Raw genomic sequence first — 20,012 nt, 5'->3', positions numbered from 1 at the left:
CCTATGAGTGCAAATATATGGTATCTGTCCTTCTCTGCCTGACTTATTTCGCTTAGCATGACACCCTCGAGGTCCATCCACTTTCCTACAAATGGCCAGATTTCATTCTTTCTCATTGCCATGTAGTACTCCATCGTGAATATATACCACATCTTCTTGATCCATTCATCAGGTGATGGGCATTTAGGTTCTTTCCATGTTTTGCCTATTGTTGACAGTGCTGCTATGAACATTGGGGTACACGTGACCCTATGCATCAGCACTCCTGTATCCCCTGGGTAGATCCCCGGCAGTGCTCCACTTTTTAAGTGGCTACCATGTTAACTAGTCTGGTACCGAATAGATTAAAAACACATGATGTATAAACAGTAAAAATGCTGATTCTAGTTTGAGTCAATGGAATTTTTTAAAAAGGAGACTTCCAGGTGAACATATGGAAAAATGTCTGATATCTCATAAAGAAAACTATTATACAGAGTGAAATCATGGTATTCAGACTTATGTAAAATTAAAACATAAGGGAACAGTTCACCAACCATAAGGATAAATTCCACAGGGAAAGCCACTTAATAAGATCAAGGAAGATTTGACTTGGCACTTGGGAAAATTAAGAGAGGTTTTTTTTCCCCCTTCTTTCCTAATGATATTCACTAAGAAGTCAACAAAAGGCCAACTCGTATAATATTTCTTTCATTGAACTTTAAACAAAAAGACAAAAAAAAAGTAGCCATCTGGGGTTAAATTGAGCCAACCTTCCCTCCCTTCCTAGGTCAAAATCTGGCTTTTAAAAAAGAATTCCATCTGGGGAAGATACGTCACCTTATCACCTTAAAAAAAAAAAATTCAAGTCTAAATGCCGAAATAATGAGGATAAAAGAGAACAATCAAATATAAAACAGTCAGGCAACAATTGGACACAATGCACTGGCTCTAGTGTATCTTGTTTTCTAATCCTCAGTTTGTAATAATTGCACCCTGAAGCTAGACACCCAGCACCCATACTGTGGCCACAGAGAAACCCACTGGCTAAATTAAGTGTCTCAAAAGGGAGTTTCATCTCAGCAACCAGAGAAAGCAGGTAAATTAGGACCTGTGGCCAGTTTTCATTTTCTGTACATTAACTGGTAAAAGACTTAATATCCTTGTGGGATAAATCAAAGAATACAAAAATACTAACTCAAAGGGGTACATGCCCCCTGATGTCTGTAGCAGCATGATCTACTGTAGCCAAATTATGGAACCAGCCCAAGTGTCCATCAACTGATGAATGCATAAGGAAGGAGATACGTGCGTGCCCACACACACACACACAAGGGAATATAACACAGTCATAAAAAGAATGAAATCTTGCCATTTGCAAAGATGTGGATGGAGTTAGAGAGTGTTATGCTAAGCAAAATAAGTCAGAGAAAGACAAGTACCAAATTATTTCACTCGTGTGTGGAATTAAAACAACAAAATGAATAAGCAAAGGGAAAAAGAGAGGCAAACCAAGAAACAAAACTTAACTATAGAGAACTGGTGGTTCCCAGAGGGGAGGTGGGTGGGGAGGATGGGTGGGGTGACATACATGATGGGGATTAAGGAGTGCACTTCGGATGAGCACCAGGTAGTGTATGGAAGTGTTGAACAACTATGTACACCTGAAACTAATATGACACTGTATGTAAATGGAATTTAAAAACTGTTAAAAAAAAAGAAGAAAATACTTACAAATTGAAGAAAATAAACCCTTTAACATAAAGATGCCACTAAAGTTTCAGAGCCTTAGCAAAGCGTTAAGGTATTTATTCTAGGTGCAGATGATTACATATGTAGGCTATAAATATATAGGCTGAATAAAGAAATTAACTACCACATACTAAAAGTAGGCAGGCTAGCAAAAAACTAGTAATGACACTACAGAAAGGCTCAAATTCATCACACTCCCAGAGTAGATATAACACCGGCTAAAAATAAACTAAATGTGTTTATTCTTCACTTGGTTATACAAATTGTTTAGAATTTTAATGAAAGTCTTCAAAATCTAACAATCAAGTATCATCCTATAAAGGTTACCATTTCTGAGAAGGATAAACAAGAGGAGGATAATTAGACCCACTAGGTAACTGGGCACTAGACAAAAATTTTACCAAAATACCTACATGCACTTGGTTTATGGCTGGGAACCCACATGGCTTTATACAACCTATATCCTTCTCTCTGCAAAGTAAGCAAATTCACTACACCTGTGTTTTTCAGCATTGTTGCACTTCAAGACTACCTGGGAGAGAAAATATCAATGCTTAGTCCATATGCCCAATGGACCAGACTGGTTCCACTGGTCTGTGGTGTGTCCAGGTATCAGTATTATTTAGAAGCTCCCAATCTGATTCACTGTGCAATCCGGGGTGAGCACTACTGAGGAACACACAACATGGCTATAAAACAATCCACAGGACACAAGCCTCCCCTTGCCTGACCACACTGGACACACTTCACATTAAAGATGGCGGACAGAATCATTCTTCTTCATGTCATTTCTCCAACCATTATTCAGAACTGTGAAAATAAAGCTATAGAAGTTGAGTAAGTCTACCTGAGAACATTTGTCACAATCATTCTGGCATTGATGGTGGAATGAACCCAACTCAGGCTTAAGGTATAGAGTACCATATCAAATTTGGGTCAAATCTATATACAGAGACCTTGTTTTATTTATTTTTATCAGATAGGACATGGCCTGGGACAAACAACAACAACAAAGGTAAGATAGGCTAGCTAGATAGGAACTGGAAAAATTCGACTTGTCACAGCCATTAGGATAACAATACAGTGGCAGACCAAGGGAGGGATCCAGGAAAAATGGTCGTGGACGATAGATGCACCCAGAATCAAAGAGCTTCAACATGGAGCAACGGGTTTGTCCAGACAGCTGGCCAAGAGCAACAGCGGGGAAAGTGAAAGCAAATGATATTCAGAACTCTTGGCAGGCCTAGTTTGCTTACAAACTTGTGAATTGCTCACAAGTACAGTGCCAGTCAACCTATGGTCAGTAAGAGGGTCTCCTCTCCCAGAGGATTGAAGGCAGGGCCCCACTTCAGGAGCTCTGAGCTGCTGTGACAGGCACCAAGGTCAAGGAAATGGTGACAAGGTGATTCATGCCATATCCTTAGAGTGCTAAGTCAGAGCTCATTAAATGTCTGCTATCTCTAAGGTTTGCAGGGCTGGGGCAGGGCTAAGTCTACACAAAGGTGAGGGAGAGATAAGAGGAAAAGTTGGGATGCGGATGCCGGAAGAGGATTTCTTTTACACTAAGCTGGATTTCCTTTAGGACCTGAGGTAAGCAATGGGACCCAAGCCAATTACAAAAGCTATTCTAGATGGTGTCAGATTCACTCTTGAATACCACTGTTTGCCTGCTTCCCTCGTGAAAGCCAATCTTGTATTCTAAATAGGTCTGGGCCACTAAAGCAGTTTCCTGGTCCAGAATGAAGGAGGCTAACTTTGGCCTTCTTAGTAATAGCCTCTGACTAAACTGTCACCTGACTAACTGAATTCCATTAAGTACAACCCCAGGTAGATCAAGATCAGTCATCTTCAGGGCACCTGGGTGTTGCTCAGTTAGTTAAGCCTCTGACTCCAGCTCAGGTCATAATCTCACAGTTCATGAGTTCAAGCCCTGTATGGAGCTCTGTGCTGACAGCTCAGAGCCTGAAGCCTGCCTTGGATTCTGTGTCTCCCTCTCTCTCTGCTCCTCCCCTGCTCATGCGCTCTCTCTTTTCAAAAACATTAAAAAAATTTTTTTAAAAAGACCACTAATCTTCAAAGATGGCTCACACAAAATAATCACCAGAGGCTCAATTTAAAACAGACATTTCCCTTTGCCCAGTTGGCTGTGCAAATGACTGTGAAGCCAAGTACTGCAGTGCCCTCAGATTAACAAAAGTGATGGCAATGTTGTATATAAAAGCACACTACTCAAAGCCACTTATACACACTATCTGTTAACTTTTAAGTGGAAAACAATAGGAAGGGACAGCGGGACGGCTTTTGCTAATCAAAGCTATTTAAAAATAGTATTAAAAAAAGAAAAACAAAAAACAATAGCTCCAAAAGATGCCATGATATACTTACATAAAACCTCTAAACTGCCATAAGGGCCAAGTCTAAACCAGTATCATTTAAGCATGGACAAGGTTTTATGAGGGTATTCTTGACAGCCTTCTATTGTAGGAAAGGAAGCTGAGAGGCATAGCCACACATGTATTTTTAATACGCTTACTTTGAGTCATAATTTCCATTGTGAAGTTTTACTCTGAAGAATGCTAGTAAATCCTAACATGTAAGCACATGGTAGAGGTATAGTTTCCAAACTGTGCTGCCCAGAACGGCAACCAGTAGCCATGTGTGGCAACTGACATGAGACTAGTCCAAATTGAGATGTGCTATAAATACAAAATACGCAGCAGGTAGAAACATAATACAGAATATGAATGCAAAGTATCTCCTTACTAATTTTTATATCAATAATATGGTGCAATAGTATTTTGGATACATTAGGTACAAGAAAATATATTATTAAAATTAATTTCACTTATTTCTTTTCAGTTTTAAACTATGGCTACCAGATTATTTCAAACGACATGCGTCTAGCATTTGTAGCTCACATTCTGTTTCTCTTAGAGTTGATCTGAGATATGAATGCCAATTTGATATAAACAGATTTCATGGAATCATGAGTTAAATCCCAGTTGGCATAAATTCTGACCTCTACTCTTAGCAGAAGAGTAATCTCTCTTGCTACTTTGTAAGGGCTCTTACATGAAACCTTAAAAGCTGTCTGTTGGAACCAGAGTCCATGAGACTTCAGCAAATGAAAATGAACCATTTTTGCTGAAAAAATCGTGTAACCAAAATATACCTGGTCAAGCTTAACTAACTGAAAACCTCATTTAAAAATACTTTGTTTCATGACATACAATATAATTTTAAAACATCTGAAGATGAATATTAGCTTAAAACCTACTCAAAAAGAAAGAATTCACACTGATGGTCAGTGTCAAAATCAAATACCTCATGTGTGCTAACAGTCAAACAAGAACATATAATTTAGAAAGGATTCTATTGACAATATCTTCATAAAATATAAATCATCTATGAACAAATTACTAAAGTAGACAGGATTTATTTGAAGAAAGCTCTCCCCAGCACATGAGAGAAATACCAATAAACGGAGAAAAGAAACTAAGCTTCAATGATCCAACATTTGAAAGATGTCAATTCTCTCAATAAAGTCATAAAAATATATCTCAATAAATATCCCAACACATTTGTTTAATGTTTATTTATTTTTGAGAAAGAGAGAAAGAGAAAGAGAGAGAGACAGACAGACAGACAGACAGACAGAATGGGAACAGGGGAGGGGCAGAGACGGAGGGAGACACAGAATCAGAAGCAGGCTCCAGATTCTGAGCTGTCAGCACAGAGCCCTACGCAGGGCTCGAACCCATGAACTGTGAGATCATGACCTGAGCTGAAGTCAGACACTTAACCAACTGAACCACCCTCTTAATCTTGATTAAGTGATGCATTCATTGGGTTAAGTGGAAAAATAAACATGAAAAATAAACAGAAAAAAATATATAAAATAACAGTGGGAGTAGGATACTATGAGGATAGGTTTTCATTGCAGTGATTAGTGATGGAATTTGCAGTAATGGAATTTGAGAGTAGGGGTCAAACAAGACCAAAACAGAGAGGGGAGGGCAGGGTAATGGGGGAGAGAATGCTTCCACAAGTGACACAACTCTATATGTCAATTTAGTATATAAAAGAAACACCTCCAAGCAATATGAGAAGAATGTAGTATTAAATACATGATTATTATCTCAGGTGGATTATAATTTGAGAAAAATAAATTTAGATCCCTACCTTACATTTCATAACAAAATAAACCCTCACAGAAATGGAATGCATATACAGCAATTTAAATTGAAATGTAAAAATACTAGTAGAAAACTGTAAGTGAAAAATGATCTTTACCTTGAAATGAGAAATAGGACATTAAAGCAGAAAATTTTATGACAAAGCTGAAAGATGATATATCATGAAAATTAACTGGGACACAGGGAAGGGTCCAAGATGGCAATGTAGGGAGACCCTGAACTCCCCTCCTCAGTGGACACACTGAATCTACACCCACACATGCAGCAGTTCCTCCTGAAGAACTGACGGGTGACTGAACAGCTTCTGTACAACAAAGTTCCCTACACTACTTTTTCAGACCACACAGAGGGTGGCAGGAGAGACAGCCACGGTAACAACTGGCAAAGCCACCTCCAACACAGTGAACCGCAGCACTGAGGCACTGTAAGCAGCCTCAGCTGTCCTGGGGCACAGAAAAAAAACTTCAGTTTTAAAAGCACTATATCCACCAAGCACTGGGGGGCCTGCTGGAACTCCCCAAGTCGGTGGGGCTGGCAACCAGCCCTGTTTACCTTACCCCTCTATGTGGACAGTGTAGACAAGATTAGGGCCTGGCTGGTGGTCTGCCTCAGTGAGCGTGGGCCCGTAATCCTGTCCAGCCACAGTTTAAAAGAGCAAATAGAATATAAAGGAAGTTATCCATAAGTGTGCTAAAGCAACAAGGGAGCCATGGAATACTCTCCAGAGTTAGAGGGGTTGAGGAGTGCTGCTGTTTGTTGATAGAGCAGATGGGAGCAGGGTCTGGGCACCCTGCCTGGCCTGCTGCCTCGGCAAACCTGGACCCCTTGCCAGCCCTGGCCATCCCACGAATATGGGCCCCTGCGCAGTACATGCTGGGACACCCCTGGACAGTGCCCACTATAGCTAGAGCCACGCCGCCAAGGGCACACAAGGGCAAAGCATCCACAACACTCCAGGCCTGCACAGCTCCAGCTGCAGATCCTCACTCTGCAACCAGCTCCGGGAGCACCACGGGATCCTCCAACCCACACCCGCATCGGGGCCAGTTGTCCCCCCAACTTCCAGCTTCATTCCACGAGCCCAGCATTACCTTTACATCCGGACTGGACAAAGCCCCTACAAAACATGACAACCGTAGGCCAATATATGCAAAAATCCTCAACAAAATATTGGTAAATGATATTCAACAATACATTAGAAGAATGATTTACCATGATCAACTGATATTTATCCCAGGATGCGAGAATGGTTCAATATCCAAAAATCAATCAGCATAATGCATCACATTTGGGGCATCTGCGTGGCTCAGTCGCTTAAGTGTCTGACTTTGGCTCAGGTCATAATCTCATGCCTCTTGAATTCGAGCCCTGCATTGGGGCTCTGTGCTGACAGCTTGGAGCCTGGAGGCCAGAACCTGGAGCCTGCTTCAGATTCTGTCTTCATCTCTTTCTCTCTGCCCCTCCCCTGCTCACACACACACTCACTCTCTCTCAAATATAAATAGACATAAAAAAATAAATAAAAGGATACATCATATTAACAAAATGAAGGAAAACACCCATATGGTCATCTCAATGGATGCAGAAATAATATTTGACAAAATTCAATATCCATGGATGAAAACTCTTAAAGTTTTAGAAGGAACATACCTCAACATAGTAAAGGCCATATATGACAAACCCACAGCTAACATCATACTCCATGGGGGAAAGCTAAAGGCCTTTCCTTTAACATCAGGAACAAAGCAAGTATGTCAACGCTGGTCACATTTACATATTGTAATACTGGAAGTCCTAGCCACAGCAATCAGACAAGAAAAAGAAATAAAAGGCATCCAAATTGGTAAGGAAGCAGTAAAACTATTTGCAGATTACATGATTATACACACACACACTATATATATGTACATATACACAAATATATATATAACCCTAAAGACCTCACCAAGAAATTAAATAAGTCAGTAAAGCTGTAGGTTACAAAATAAACAGAAATCTGTTGTGTTTTTATATACTAATAGCAGAAAGGGAAATTAAGAAAACAATTCTACTTATAATTATAGCCTTCCCCCCCAAAACTAACACAGAAGTAAAATACTCGTACTCTGAAAACTAAAACACTGATGGAAGAAATTGAAGAGGACACAAATGGAAAGATATACTGTGCTCATAGATTATAAAAATGTCATACCACCCAAAGCAATCTACAGATGCAATGCAATGCCTATCAAAAACCAATAGCATTTTAAACAGAACTAGAACAAAGAATCCTAAAATTTGTAAGAAACCACAAAGGACCTTGAGTAGCCACAGTAATCTTGAGGAAAGAACAAAGCAGGAGGTATCACAACCCTAGATTTCAAGCCATACGACAAAGCTATAGTAATCAAAACAGTATGGCATTGGCACAAAAATATATACATCAATGGAATAGGATAGAGAGTCCAGAAATAAGCCCATGCTTATATGGTCAATTAATCTAAAACAAAAGTGGGGCAGCTGGGTGGTTCAGTCGGTTAAGCATCTGACTTCAGCTCAGACTGTGATCTCACAGTCTGTGGGTTGGAGCCCAGTGTTGGGCTCTGGGCTGACAGCTCAGAGCCTGGAGCCTGCTTCAGATTCTGTCTTCCCCTCCTTCTCTGTCCCTACTCTGCTTGTGCTCTCTCTTAAAAATAAATAAATAGGGGTCCCTGGGTGCCTCAGTCAGTTAAGCATCCGACTTCAGCTCAGGTCATGATCTCACGGTTCATGGGTTGGAGCCCCACATGGGGCTCTGTGCTGACAGCTCAGAGCCTGCTTCAGATTCTCTGTCTCCTTCTCTCTCTGACCCTCGCCGGCTCATGTTCTGCCTCTCTCAAAAGTGAATAAACATAAAAAAGGTTTTCAAAATCTACAACAAAGGAAGCCAAATACATAATGAGGAAAAGATAGTCTCTTCAATAAATGGTGTTAGGAGAACCAGAAAGCTATATGCAAAATAATGAAACTATATCATCTGCTTACATCATATACCAAAATAAGCTCAAAATGGATTAAAGACATGAAATATGTAAGATATGAAATAAAACTCCTTAAAGAAAAAATAAGCATGGGGCACCTGGATGGCTCAGTTGGTTAAGCATCTGACTCTTGATTTCAGCTCAGATCATGACTTCATGGTTTGGGAGGCTGAACGTAGAGCCCCTTTGGGATTCTCTCTCTCCTTCTCTCTCTGCCCCTCCCCAACTTGCATGTGGATGTACACACACACTCTCTCTATCAAAATAAACTAAAAAAAAAAAAAAAGTAGGCAATAATCTCCTGGACCTTAGCAACTTGTTTCTAGATTTATCTTCTGAGGCAAGAGAACCAAAGGCAAAAATAAACTATTGGGATCACACCAAAAACAAACTATCAGACAAACAATTAACTTTTGCACAATGAAGGAAACCATCAACAAAACAAAAAAGAAATCTAGTGAATGGGAGAAGATATTTGCAAATAATATATCTGATTAGGAGTTAATATCCAACATATATAAAGAAGCTATATAACTCACTATCAAGAAGACAAATAATCTGATTAAAAATGGACAGATGAACTTAAGAGACATTTTTCCTAAGAAGATGTTCAGAAGGCCAAGAGACACATCAGAGTAGCTCAACATCACTAAGCATCAGGGAAATGCAAATCAAAACCACAATGAGATATCACTTTATACCTGTCAGAATGGCTGTTATCAAAAAGATAAGAAATAAGTATTGGCAAGGATGTGAAGAAAAATGAACTCTCATTTACTGTTAAGGAGAAGGTACACTGGTATAGCTACCATGGAAAACAATAAGGTGATTGTGCAAAACACTGAAAATATAAATACCATGTGATTCAGTAATACTACCCAAAGAAAATGAAAATACTAATTTGGGAAGATGTATGCACCCCTATGTTTATTGCAGCACTATTTACAATAGTCAAGATACGGAAGCAACCCAAGAATCCACCAACAGATGGATACACACACACACACACACACACACACACACACACACACACAGAGGAATATTACTCAGCCATAAAGAAGAATGAAATCTTGCCATTTGAGACAACACATTTCTGTAGGATGAACCTACAGGGCACTGTGCTAAATGAAAAAAGTCAGAGGAAGACAAATTACATGATTTCACTTATATGTGGAATTTCATAAATAAAAGACACAAAGAAACAAAAAACAGAAACAGACTCACAGATACAGAGAACAAACTGATGGCTGTCAGAGGGAAGGGGGATAGGAAGGATGGATGAAATGGGTCAAGGAGAGTGGGAAGTACAGGCATCCAGACAGGGAAGGAATTAGTTATGGGAATGAAAGGTACAACATAAGGATTATAGTCAAGTGTATTGTAACAGTACTGTGAGGTGACAGAATGTGGCTACACTTGCAGTGAGCAGAGCATAACCATGGAGAAGGTGAGTCACTATGCTACACACCTGAAACTAATGTAACATTTATTGTGTGCCAGCTACAATAGATTTTGTAATTTAAAAAATGCCTCCGAAAATTGACACACAAAAACACTATAAAGAAGTTAAGAGATAAACTATAAACAGTGAAAAGTTACTATCTTTAACGTATGAGCTCTTAAATTTCAATACAAAACAAATCTCATAAAGGAACATGAACAATTCAGAAGAAATTAAGAATCATTATATTTACCAAAATATAATCAACCTAATAACTGAAAGCAATGTAAACTTAGAGATTCATTTTTTGCATCGTATATTCAAAAGGATGAGAAAGGGGGCAATACAATGTTGGAGAAGGGATAGAGAAATAGGCACTCTTGTTCACTTTCAGCGGATGTATAAATTGATACAGTCTTTCCAGCAATTTTGAAATATGTATCAAGAGCCATTTAAAGGATAACATACTTTTGATCCAGAAATCCCTTTTCTAGGGCCTTTTTACAAAGAAATAATCAGAAAAGTGTGGAAATATGTCTAAAAATGCTTATTCAAGAATCCTTTTTAAAAACCTGAAATAACCTACGTGCCCCAGAAGATCCTTTAATTACATACTAATATAAAAATGCTAAGCTTTCATAAAATTAATGATCTATGTATTCAGCGAATAGCATTGAGCCCCTACTAAATTCTAGGCTCAGCTCTAGGCAGAGGATATAAACTGTCACTGTTTTCCACTGGAAAGTAGTTGCAAAGTATATATGCTAAAATGTTAACAGTAGTTATATTTGGAAGGCATAATTTGGGGTGATTTTTACTGTCTTTCTGACACCTTTTGCAGTGTGCATTTTTTTCCAATGAGCAAGTGTGAAACGTCTATGATCCAAAGAACAACGTTGAGCTTTTCCATCACAAACAAAGTTCAGAGTGATCCATTTATCGGACAAACACAGAGGGCCACTAAGTGCAACGCACATCAGTAAACAGATCACACTGGTCACACTGTTTGTTTTCAAATTGCTCTCTCAGGAGGAGGGTGTCAAATAGGCCTGGTTGGAAGGCATCTCTAGATCATCTTACCTCTGAGTCATGAGATTCATTTATTCATTCAAAAATATCTGAGCTTCTATTACATTCCAGGCAATGTCCTCAGTGGGAGCCATGTATTGGTAAATAGACAAAAATCCTTGCCTTTAGTTTAGGAAACTTACAATCCAGAGAATATTAGCTTTGAAAGGTGAGAGCTCCAGCTGGTAGTGAAGAATGAGATTGTTGCCTTTACATTTACATTCTAATGAAACTATGTGAAAAGAAACCCATACTATAGGGTTCATACTATAGAAACCCAACTTCAAAACTATACTCTGATTATGCAAACTTTCCTATGGTTGTAAAGTAGCAAGATGATTTCAATTCTGTTTTTGAAATAATATGAAAATGTGAATGATAGGCTATATTTTAGAAAACCTTAAAAAATTTAGTTCTGTCACACCTAATAGCTCTAGAATTGCACCAAGCAAAATGAAATGTATTGGGGATTCTCAAATTTGGTTATGTGAAGTACCACTATACTCACACGTCCTCTCTCTCACAATGCCAGGTCAGTTCTAAATCTTTGACCCATCTCCAGGTTTCCTTTGGGATCTCATTCATTCACCACACCTTTTTATATCATCACCCAATTAGCTGGCACACAGCAGGTGCATAATACATGCTTATTAAAGGAACAAGTAACCTTAGTCATCTTTTACCTGGACAAATGAATCCTCCCCCAAATTTCCCTTTAGCAATTCTTACAGAAACTACTTGAATGCTGCTTAGGTTATCTTTTAAGTAAGTAAGACATACTATTCTATAAAACTACAAACATTTTAAAGTTGCCATTTATACAGACTATTTTAGGAAAACAGTGCCTAAACCAACTAAATTTATCACTTAGCACATATTTTACACAAGCAAATGAATGTCTTACATTTTAACCTAACATTCAGCAGAAGAAAATGCAAACTATTAGACAGGTGTGTGTGTGTATGTGTACATTTCCTTAGTTTTGAATAATTTGATATTTATTTTATAAATTATTAGCTCTAGAACACACCTTTATTTCAAGCAAGAACCTTTGCCAATTTCAACACCTGATGATGTCTATGCCTGTTAGCTGCCTACCCAATAGCCATTCTTCCTTTTTCCTTAAGTAATAAAACACTGAGTAATGTGCCTAGCTAAAAAATTCCATTTCCAAGCTTCCCTTGCAGATGGAAGTGAAAGTAAAACAAACATGAGTCTTTATGTGGTACTTCTAGGAAAACCCTTTGGTCTTTCATCTTTCTGTTTTCCTACCTGGAGCTTTTCCATGATGGTTGGAACCCCAGCAAACATATTATGACTTAATGGAAGATGAGAAGCTTGGGAAGCAGAAAGGTGAAAGGAGACAATATCCCTTCCAACTTTATGTATCATGCAGAGCTGACCTGGACTGCCTACCTCCATTCTGGGTTTGTCAGAGTGAGCATTTTGTATAAACCACCATAATTTCAGTCCCTGATTCTTCCTAATGCTGTATTCATTGTATTCAGAGACTAAGATTTAGCTGGGTAAAAATGAAGAAAATCAGTATTCTCAGTCTTCTGCATCACTCTATTTTGCTGTTTTTGGAAAATTTATCTACTCTCAGGGATTACCTCTGAACTCAAGATACCCACATCTAAGTTCCAATTCTAAGTATCTTCAAAGCACATCCCTTTGGATATCCCACAATTACTACTTCTTATTGTATTGATTCTCAGTTTCCTGATCTTTTAATAGATTCCCAATCAATCAGATTCAAGACTAAAGCAGAGGTCCATAAAATGTGTTTCACTTATTCCAGAACATCCTGGAAATTCATTAAGAATTAGATTCTCAGTCCTACTGCAGATCTAGTGAAGAAAATCTTCATGAGTAACCCAAAAAATTGCAGTTTTAATGATATATTAGAGATCTTACAAGCATTAGATTTCAAAATTCTTGCTTGAGAATTTCCTTTTATATTAATCCATGGTCTCCTGCTCTATCTATATGGCTATGTCTTACGATGTGACTTTTGTGACCTTCTTTCCTACTATTCTCCCCCCACTGTTCCTTTAACACTCCTGATCTTCTTGTCTTGGGGGCCTGTGCTATGACTTCTCCCTCTACCTAGAACACTCTTCCCCTAGATCTCCACAAGGCTACTTGGTTCACTTTCTCCATGTCATCTTTTCAGTGAAGGCCAGCCTAATCAACCTATTTAAAACTGTAATCCATCCACCAGCCTTATGCATTGACCTTCCTGTTATATGTCCTATTGTACTTACTACACAACAAATTGTATACTTTGCTAATTCATTGTTTGTCTGGCCTCTTGACTCACTAAAATGTAAGCACCTCCAGGACAGAGCTTTTTTCTGTTCTGTTCACCGATGCATCTCAAGTACCTGAACTAGAACTTGCAGCAGCTCAACAGATACCTGGGAATGAGTTAGTTTCACTCAGCAATATCTCAGATTCCTCCCTTCCCATTCTCACTGCTGCACTTTGAAACTAATCCTGGCCTTTGTCATTACTAGACTTTTTTTTTTAAGTGATAGAGTCTACCTTTAAATTCTCTCCAAACCATCCAACATGCTTCCAGATGTATTTAAGACACTTACATCTTTGAGGATGTCATTCCCCTATGATGATTTGGCGCCTAACTGGCCCTGTTAGGACTCATGCTTGAATGAGAAATGGATTAGACAAAATCTAAGATTTTCTTCAAATACTTGATTCTGTATCCAGATGACTCATCTTGGCATTTGAAACACCCTGTAATCTAGCAGTAATTTACCTATCCATATTTACATTCTGCTCCTTCCAAGTTTCCCCTGCTCCTGGCCAGTTTCCTTAAGATCTCTCAAATAAGCCATGTTGACTTTCACCATTTTTTCAGTTGGTTACACTCTACCTTCAATACCCCCAACTACGGGGGGGGTGGGGGGGAGGCAATATCCTTCGGAATCTTGCTACTCAGACCTGAAGGCCAGTGCCAACCAGCATTATCTGCGAGTCTGTCAGAAACAACTCAGAATCCCTGACCTACCAACTTAGAATCCATACCTAACAAGATCCCTGGACGAATGTGCCCCTTTAAGTTTGGGAAGCACTCATCTCAAATCAGTCCTCAACGAAGCATTCGCTCAGTAGGCTTCCTGTTCTATGGCCTGACCTCCAATGGCATTTATGTCACCCACAGCAAGCACAATGTTCAATTAATAACATCCCCTCTTGGACTATTTATTCCTTGCTTCAGGAAAGTTCTCGAGCCCTAATCAGGATGTAAATAGCGTGTACACGAGAAAGCCGTGCATCTGGCCAATCTGGCTGCAGGGAACAGAAACCCATTTAAGTCACTTGGAGGGAAAAAGAAAGCTTATTCTGACACTGCTTGAGAACAGGGACTAGACACCTCAGGGAGAGAGGAGTTCCAAGGCCGGGCTGCCGCCCGTCAGCATCTGTCTCTCTGCCCCATTCTCTCCATCCAATCCATTCTCTCTTTTATTTTTCTGTTTACCATAGTTCCTGCTTCCTCATGACAGCAGCATTCATGTGACCTATTAGAGTCAGCCATTCTTTCTTCCACAAGCCTATTCAACCTCTGTCCCTTTCTGTTTCAATTTTCACCCCACGGCTCTAAGCTTAACTCTTCCCACGAGAGAGATGCTTCACCACAGAGAATCTTTTTGAGCCAAACCACAAGGTTACAAGTGTCTGCGCTACCTATGGACTGTCTGCCCTTGAGTCATGAGACCATCCTGGCCCAATCAGCCAAGCCAAAGGCGTTGCAGTTCAGAACAAGGCCCTTTAGGCAGCAGGAGCTGTCAAAGGAGAATATTCCTTATGAAAGAAAAGTGTGGGCAGGGCGGGCAGTGAGCCACGTCTCCAGCCCACAGAGTCATTATTTATGTTGTCCTCACCATAGTCCTGAGCAACCTACTGAACACATAATAAACTGAAACCAACCACTATGCAAGGAAGAGTCATTCACCACACTCCACTATGGCCCTGACATGGGGATGCACCCGGAATACAAAGATTAAATAAAACAGTCCTCATTTCCCAGGGCTCTAAGTCCAAATGTGTCACTGAACTAGTTACTTGACCTTAGGCAAGTTCCTCAACCTGTGCCACAGTTTCCTCAACTATTGGATGAGACAACCTTCACTTACCTCCAGGAGTGTTGAGAAAATGCTTTGAAAAATACACATAACCCTAAAAAACAACACTGTAGCATTTCACAATTAATAAAATCCTCTCATATGCCACAGGTTTTGCATTGTTTTCTGGTTGTTTCTCTTTTTCTGATTTCCCAGCAATATATGGTTCATCAGTTGCTGCTGTTTGAAAACACAATCCCAATTATGACCACTCTATTTTCATTACCTGTATGGCTCACTCAAATGGTGATTAAGAATATTCATTTTATTTCACTCAGAAGTAGAAGATGAAAAAGAATGAATTTTTTTACTGTGTACTTTTAAAAAATGATACTATTTATTCACTTGGTATCTAAAATTGTTATGTCTTATATACTTTTCCATTACAGTTCAAACAACAGTAAGTATATACCAAATTCCTATGTAGGACACAGGTCAGCTTTGATTTGTGTGGCCACTATTCAGAACAGTTTCATTTAGTATTGCCTAAACAGTTTCATTTAGTATTGCCTAAACGCAGTTTCATTTAGTATTGCCTAAACGCTGTAATAAGTAAACCATAGATATTAGAACTCAATGTTACCCCCTACAGCCTGTTTTCCCCTTTTTTTAAATTAACATGGAGACTCTGAGGAGGAAAAACAATAAAATGGCCTGTCTCAAGCCCCGGAGGAGTCCTAGTCTCCTAACTGCTATATCTTTCTAAAACCACTTTACCACCTGCCTCACATTAAAGGATGGGGGGGGGAGGAGCAGGTAAGAGGGCAAGATAGACTTGCTCTCAAAACCATGTTATTCCACTCTGCAGGATTCAAGTACTGGTTTATGGGAGAGAAAAACAAAACAAAACTCGAGATATGTACCATCTTGGCCTTGCCATAAGCAAAATCAAGAAATGTTTACCGAGTGACTGTCACTTGCCAGGAAGAATGCTGAGGGCTCCTCAGATAAGGTGAAGAGGGTGTCTGGCCCTCCAAAAGCTTACTTGCTATACCCTTGGGCATCTGTTGCTCACTGCTGACAGGTGTAGCCATTCAACAGCTGGCCCTGGGTGGAGCAAAGAAAACAGCTTCCACCTTGCTAAAAAGTCATCTCAGCTGGCCAAAGTGAGGACATCAGAGAATGGGAAAAACAAAAACTAAATCGCAGACGGAAGCTAGGTGAGACTCCACTGCAGGAGGGAGAATTGCAGAGACTGTAATACACAGAACCCGCTGAGCTCCCCAACCCCAATGAAGGCTCCTCGTGCTGTAAGAGGCAAGGGGCTGTGGATCAAAGGATCCTGCATCTGGGAAAGGCACCCCACTCCTCAGGGATCCGCGGGGTGGGGGCTGCAAAAAGGTGGGTGGCGGGGCGGCGGGCTGGGGTCTGTTCAATAGGGTGAAGAAGCCAAGTGGAGATAGAGTGGCTCGTGCGCTATCGGGGAGGGCGGTGGGCAGGACGAGAGCGCTCGGTGACAGGAACAGAACGGTCACGCTGCGGTGTAAAGCAAGCCTTGGGGCTCCCGCCGAGGACACCAATTTCAGGGCTCTAGAGCCGGGAAGGGGTCGGCGAGTGCACTGCAGGCGGCGCTGGGAGATGGATCCGCAGGGCACGCACGACAGCCACACTTACCTAGGGGAAGGGGGGCGGGGGGACAGAGCATCTTTTCCCTAACACACACGGCCCGACCCCAAGCTGGCCCTGAGCCACCCCCGTGCGCGCTGCGCGCACAGCCCCGCGCTGCGGCGGCCGCTCACCCTCCGCGCGGGAGCGGATTTCCGACACGGTCCTCCGCATGGTGGGCATCACTGCGACCGCCGCAGGTGGATCCTCAGCTGGGACTCTGCACCTGTCACGGCGCCGCGCGGGCGGGAGACCGGGCTGCGCGGTGCCGAGTGCTCAGCGGCCGCGCGGGCCCCGCTGCCCACCCAGGGCAGCGCCGCGCCGGACGGCCCCCGCACGCCGGAGCAGCCGGAAGAAGCTACGAAGGTGGCGGCGTCTGCAGAGCTTAGCGAGCTCTCCCGGCAGCTGCCGAGGGGGCGGCTCGGCGAGGGGAGGAGCTCGGCTGCCGGCGCCGGGGGAGGGGTCGCCGGGGCGCGCGCTCACTCGCTCCCGCGGCAGCCCGGCGGGGAAGTCGGGAGAGGGGCGGGGAGAGAGCCGGGAGGGCCGACTCCGCCCCGCCCCGCTCCGGACCGTACCATTCCTGCGGGGGAAGGGTGGTCGGCTGCCGGCTTCCTCTTCCTCCCCTGGGCGCCCGCGCTCCTCTCACAGCTTCGGCTCGTCTTGTCCTTCCTCAACACGGTTCTGACTCTCCTGAAGTCTTGAGCAGAGAGGAAGGTGTGCCTTGGCCCCTGCATCTCCGTGTATCCCCTCCTCCTACCCTCCGGCTTTTAAAAGCAATGGAGTTGGCCTTGGTCTAGAAAGTGGTGTTGGGTCTGAAGTGTACTGGCGAGGGGGGCAAGAGGGCTTGGGACGCCAAGGGTTAAGTCCCAGCCCGGGCAATGGAAAGGGACCGCGAGGTCTGGAATTCTAGCCTCCCAGAGCGGGCACCAACCCTCGCTGCCGGAGCTGCACTTGCCCCACAGCCTGGCCCGCGAGCAACAGGCTCTGAGGCCGGGCTTCCCACCCCCGCGCCAGCGCTCCTCCGGCCACTGGTGCCTGGGCTCCTGCGGACTGTTAGCGACGGGGCCGCTGCGTCCCGGCCGTGCGTGCGCTGCAGTCCGACGACGCTCGGGAATGGCAATAAATTCCACAATTGCGCTAGGTAGTTCAAAAAGGACTTTTTTGTTTTGGGTTTTTGCGTGGAATCAAACCTGCAGAAAGTCGGGTGCAGGCTTTTTACCTGAAAAGGGGAAGTGTCCTAGTATAAAATCCATAAATACTACATTTTAATTTGCTCCATATCCTAGAGGTCATTGTGACCTCATTACCTTTCATTTTGCAGAACGAGGTCTATGCTAACAAGTTATTGAAACAAGTACAGTATTCCTTTATTGCTGATTTTATCTTCAAGTTAGGATGTAAGGTTTTACCAAGATGCTGGTGAGCTGCTGAAATGGCAAGAAAGGAATAAATTAAGTTGGAAGCAATTTGCTGCTTCTTTCATCTTGTGCCCCTTCCTCCAGCATCCAGTGGAAGAGAGGCCTTTTATGTGAGTTGTTTTCAGATCCTGAAGGCAGAGATCTGAGGAGGTTTGACCAGAGAGATCAGTGATTATTACCAACCCTCAAGAAAAAAATGAAATCCACGAAAAGCATCTTATCTTCATTTGTGGTATTTTCTTTGCCTCCTGCCGGTAACATTTGCTAATCAGAGCCCTGGCCTACATTAATACTCTTCATCATGTGGTCAATGCATATTTATGAGGAGCCCACACTACTAAGCTCATTCAAAGGGTGGGATTAGAACAAAGAAAATGTTATTTCCTGTATTCGTGAAACATCAGCAAGGGTAGAGCAGGGTTCAAGATAATTGTGTTTTAGGGGCGCCTGCGTGGCTCAGTCGGCTGAGCATCCGACTTCGGCTCAGGTCATGATCTCATGGTTTGTAGGAGTTCCTGGGTTCTAGCCCTGCGACAGGCTCTGTGCTGACAGCTAGCTCAGAGCCTGGAGCCTGTCTTCGGATTCTGTGTCTCCCTCTCTGGCCCTCCCTTGCTCACTCTCTCTCTCTCTCTCTCTCTCAGAAATTCAGAAAAAAAAAAGATAATTGTGTTTTAGTAGGATTGATTTGCAAGTATGGTCTTCTAAAAGTAAGAAATAAGCACGCAGTCTTGTTAGGACTGTTATCACTGGCCTTTTTTATTTCTTCCAGGTCCAGGACTTCCTGTATAAAGCAGGTATTCTCTGGCTTGACGAACATGAGTCTGGAACAAATTAAAAGGGTAGGTATAACATGGAGACAGTAAAAAAAAAAAATCAGCTTTAAAAGTTAGTGAACAGGAACCAGATAAAATGCTGTACTTTTATGATTAACAGTTTAAGTATAATTTTATATAAAGCCAGAGCCCGTCATTATTCAGAATCAGTGCACAGCAGCATGACTATTTTTGATTTATGAGCAATCACCTTTGCAATTCCTAACGAACCCTCAAATGAAGTTCAATTCTGCTTAACTGAAGGGAGTTTCAGAGATTACCTGTCTTTCCCACAGAGCAATCCATTTTGTATGGTTCTGTGCATGTGTGTGTGTGTGTGTCCCACTACCAACCCGTCAGCAAAGTTGACAACATATACCATTCATATAGAAATTACCACTCTCTTTCATACAGAGAAGATCATGGCATGGCGTAGTCTATAGCTTACTGTGTGTCCTTTTCGGATCATTCTATCACTTTATCCATTATGGTGAGAGTATGCCAATCGCCTCGTTTCTGAAAAACCACTCATTCCTGACTGCTAGAAACCATATACATTTGTACTGGGTCAGAAACCTGACTGAAGTAGAATATTGC

General features: G+C 41.8%; 1 protein-coding gene across 3 annotated transcripts in view; it reads right to left on the bottom strand.

The window, feature by feature from the left end:
• The window catches only part of ATP8A1 (ATPase phospholipid transporting 8A1), a 224,745-nt gene extending 207,107 nt beyond the window's left edge, over positions 1 to 17,638 (bottom strand). The window contains exon 1 of one of the 3 annotated variants that reach the window (XM_029946463.1): positions 17,320 to 17,638. In XM_029946463.1, coding sequence (XP_029802323.1) covers positions 17,320 to 17,368 — 49 coding nt within the window. In that variant the 5' untranslated portion in view covers positions 17,369 to 17,638. The remainder of the gene's footprint in view (positions 1 to 17,319) is intronic. The other 2 variants (XM_029946459.1, XM_029946471.1) reach the window with 2 other exon arrangements.
• Positions 17,639 to 20,012: the final 2,374 nt, after the last annotated feature.

Source organism: Suricata suricatta, chromosome 1 (assembly GCF_006229205.1).
Source record: "Suricata suricatta isolate VVHF042 chromosome 1, meerkat_22Aug2017_6uvM2_HiC, whole genome shotgun sequence".
Taxonomy (NCBI): domain Eukaryota; kingdom Metazoa; phylum Chordata; class Mammalia; order Carnivora; family Herpestidae; genus Suricata; species Suricata suricatta.
Note: the sequence above shows the minus strand (reverse complement) of the source record. Positions and strands in the feature narration are given on the sequence as shown.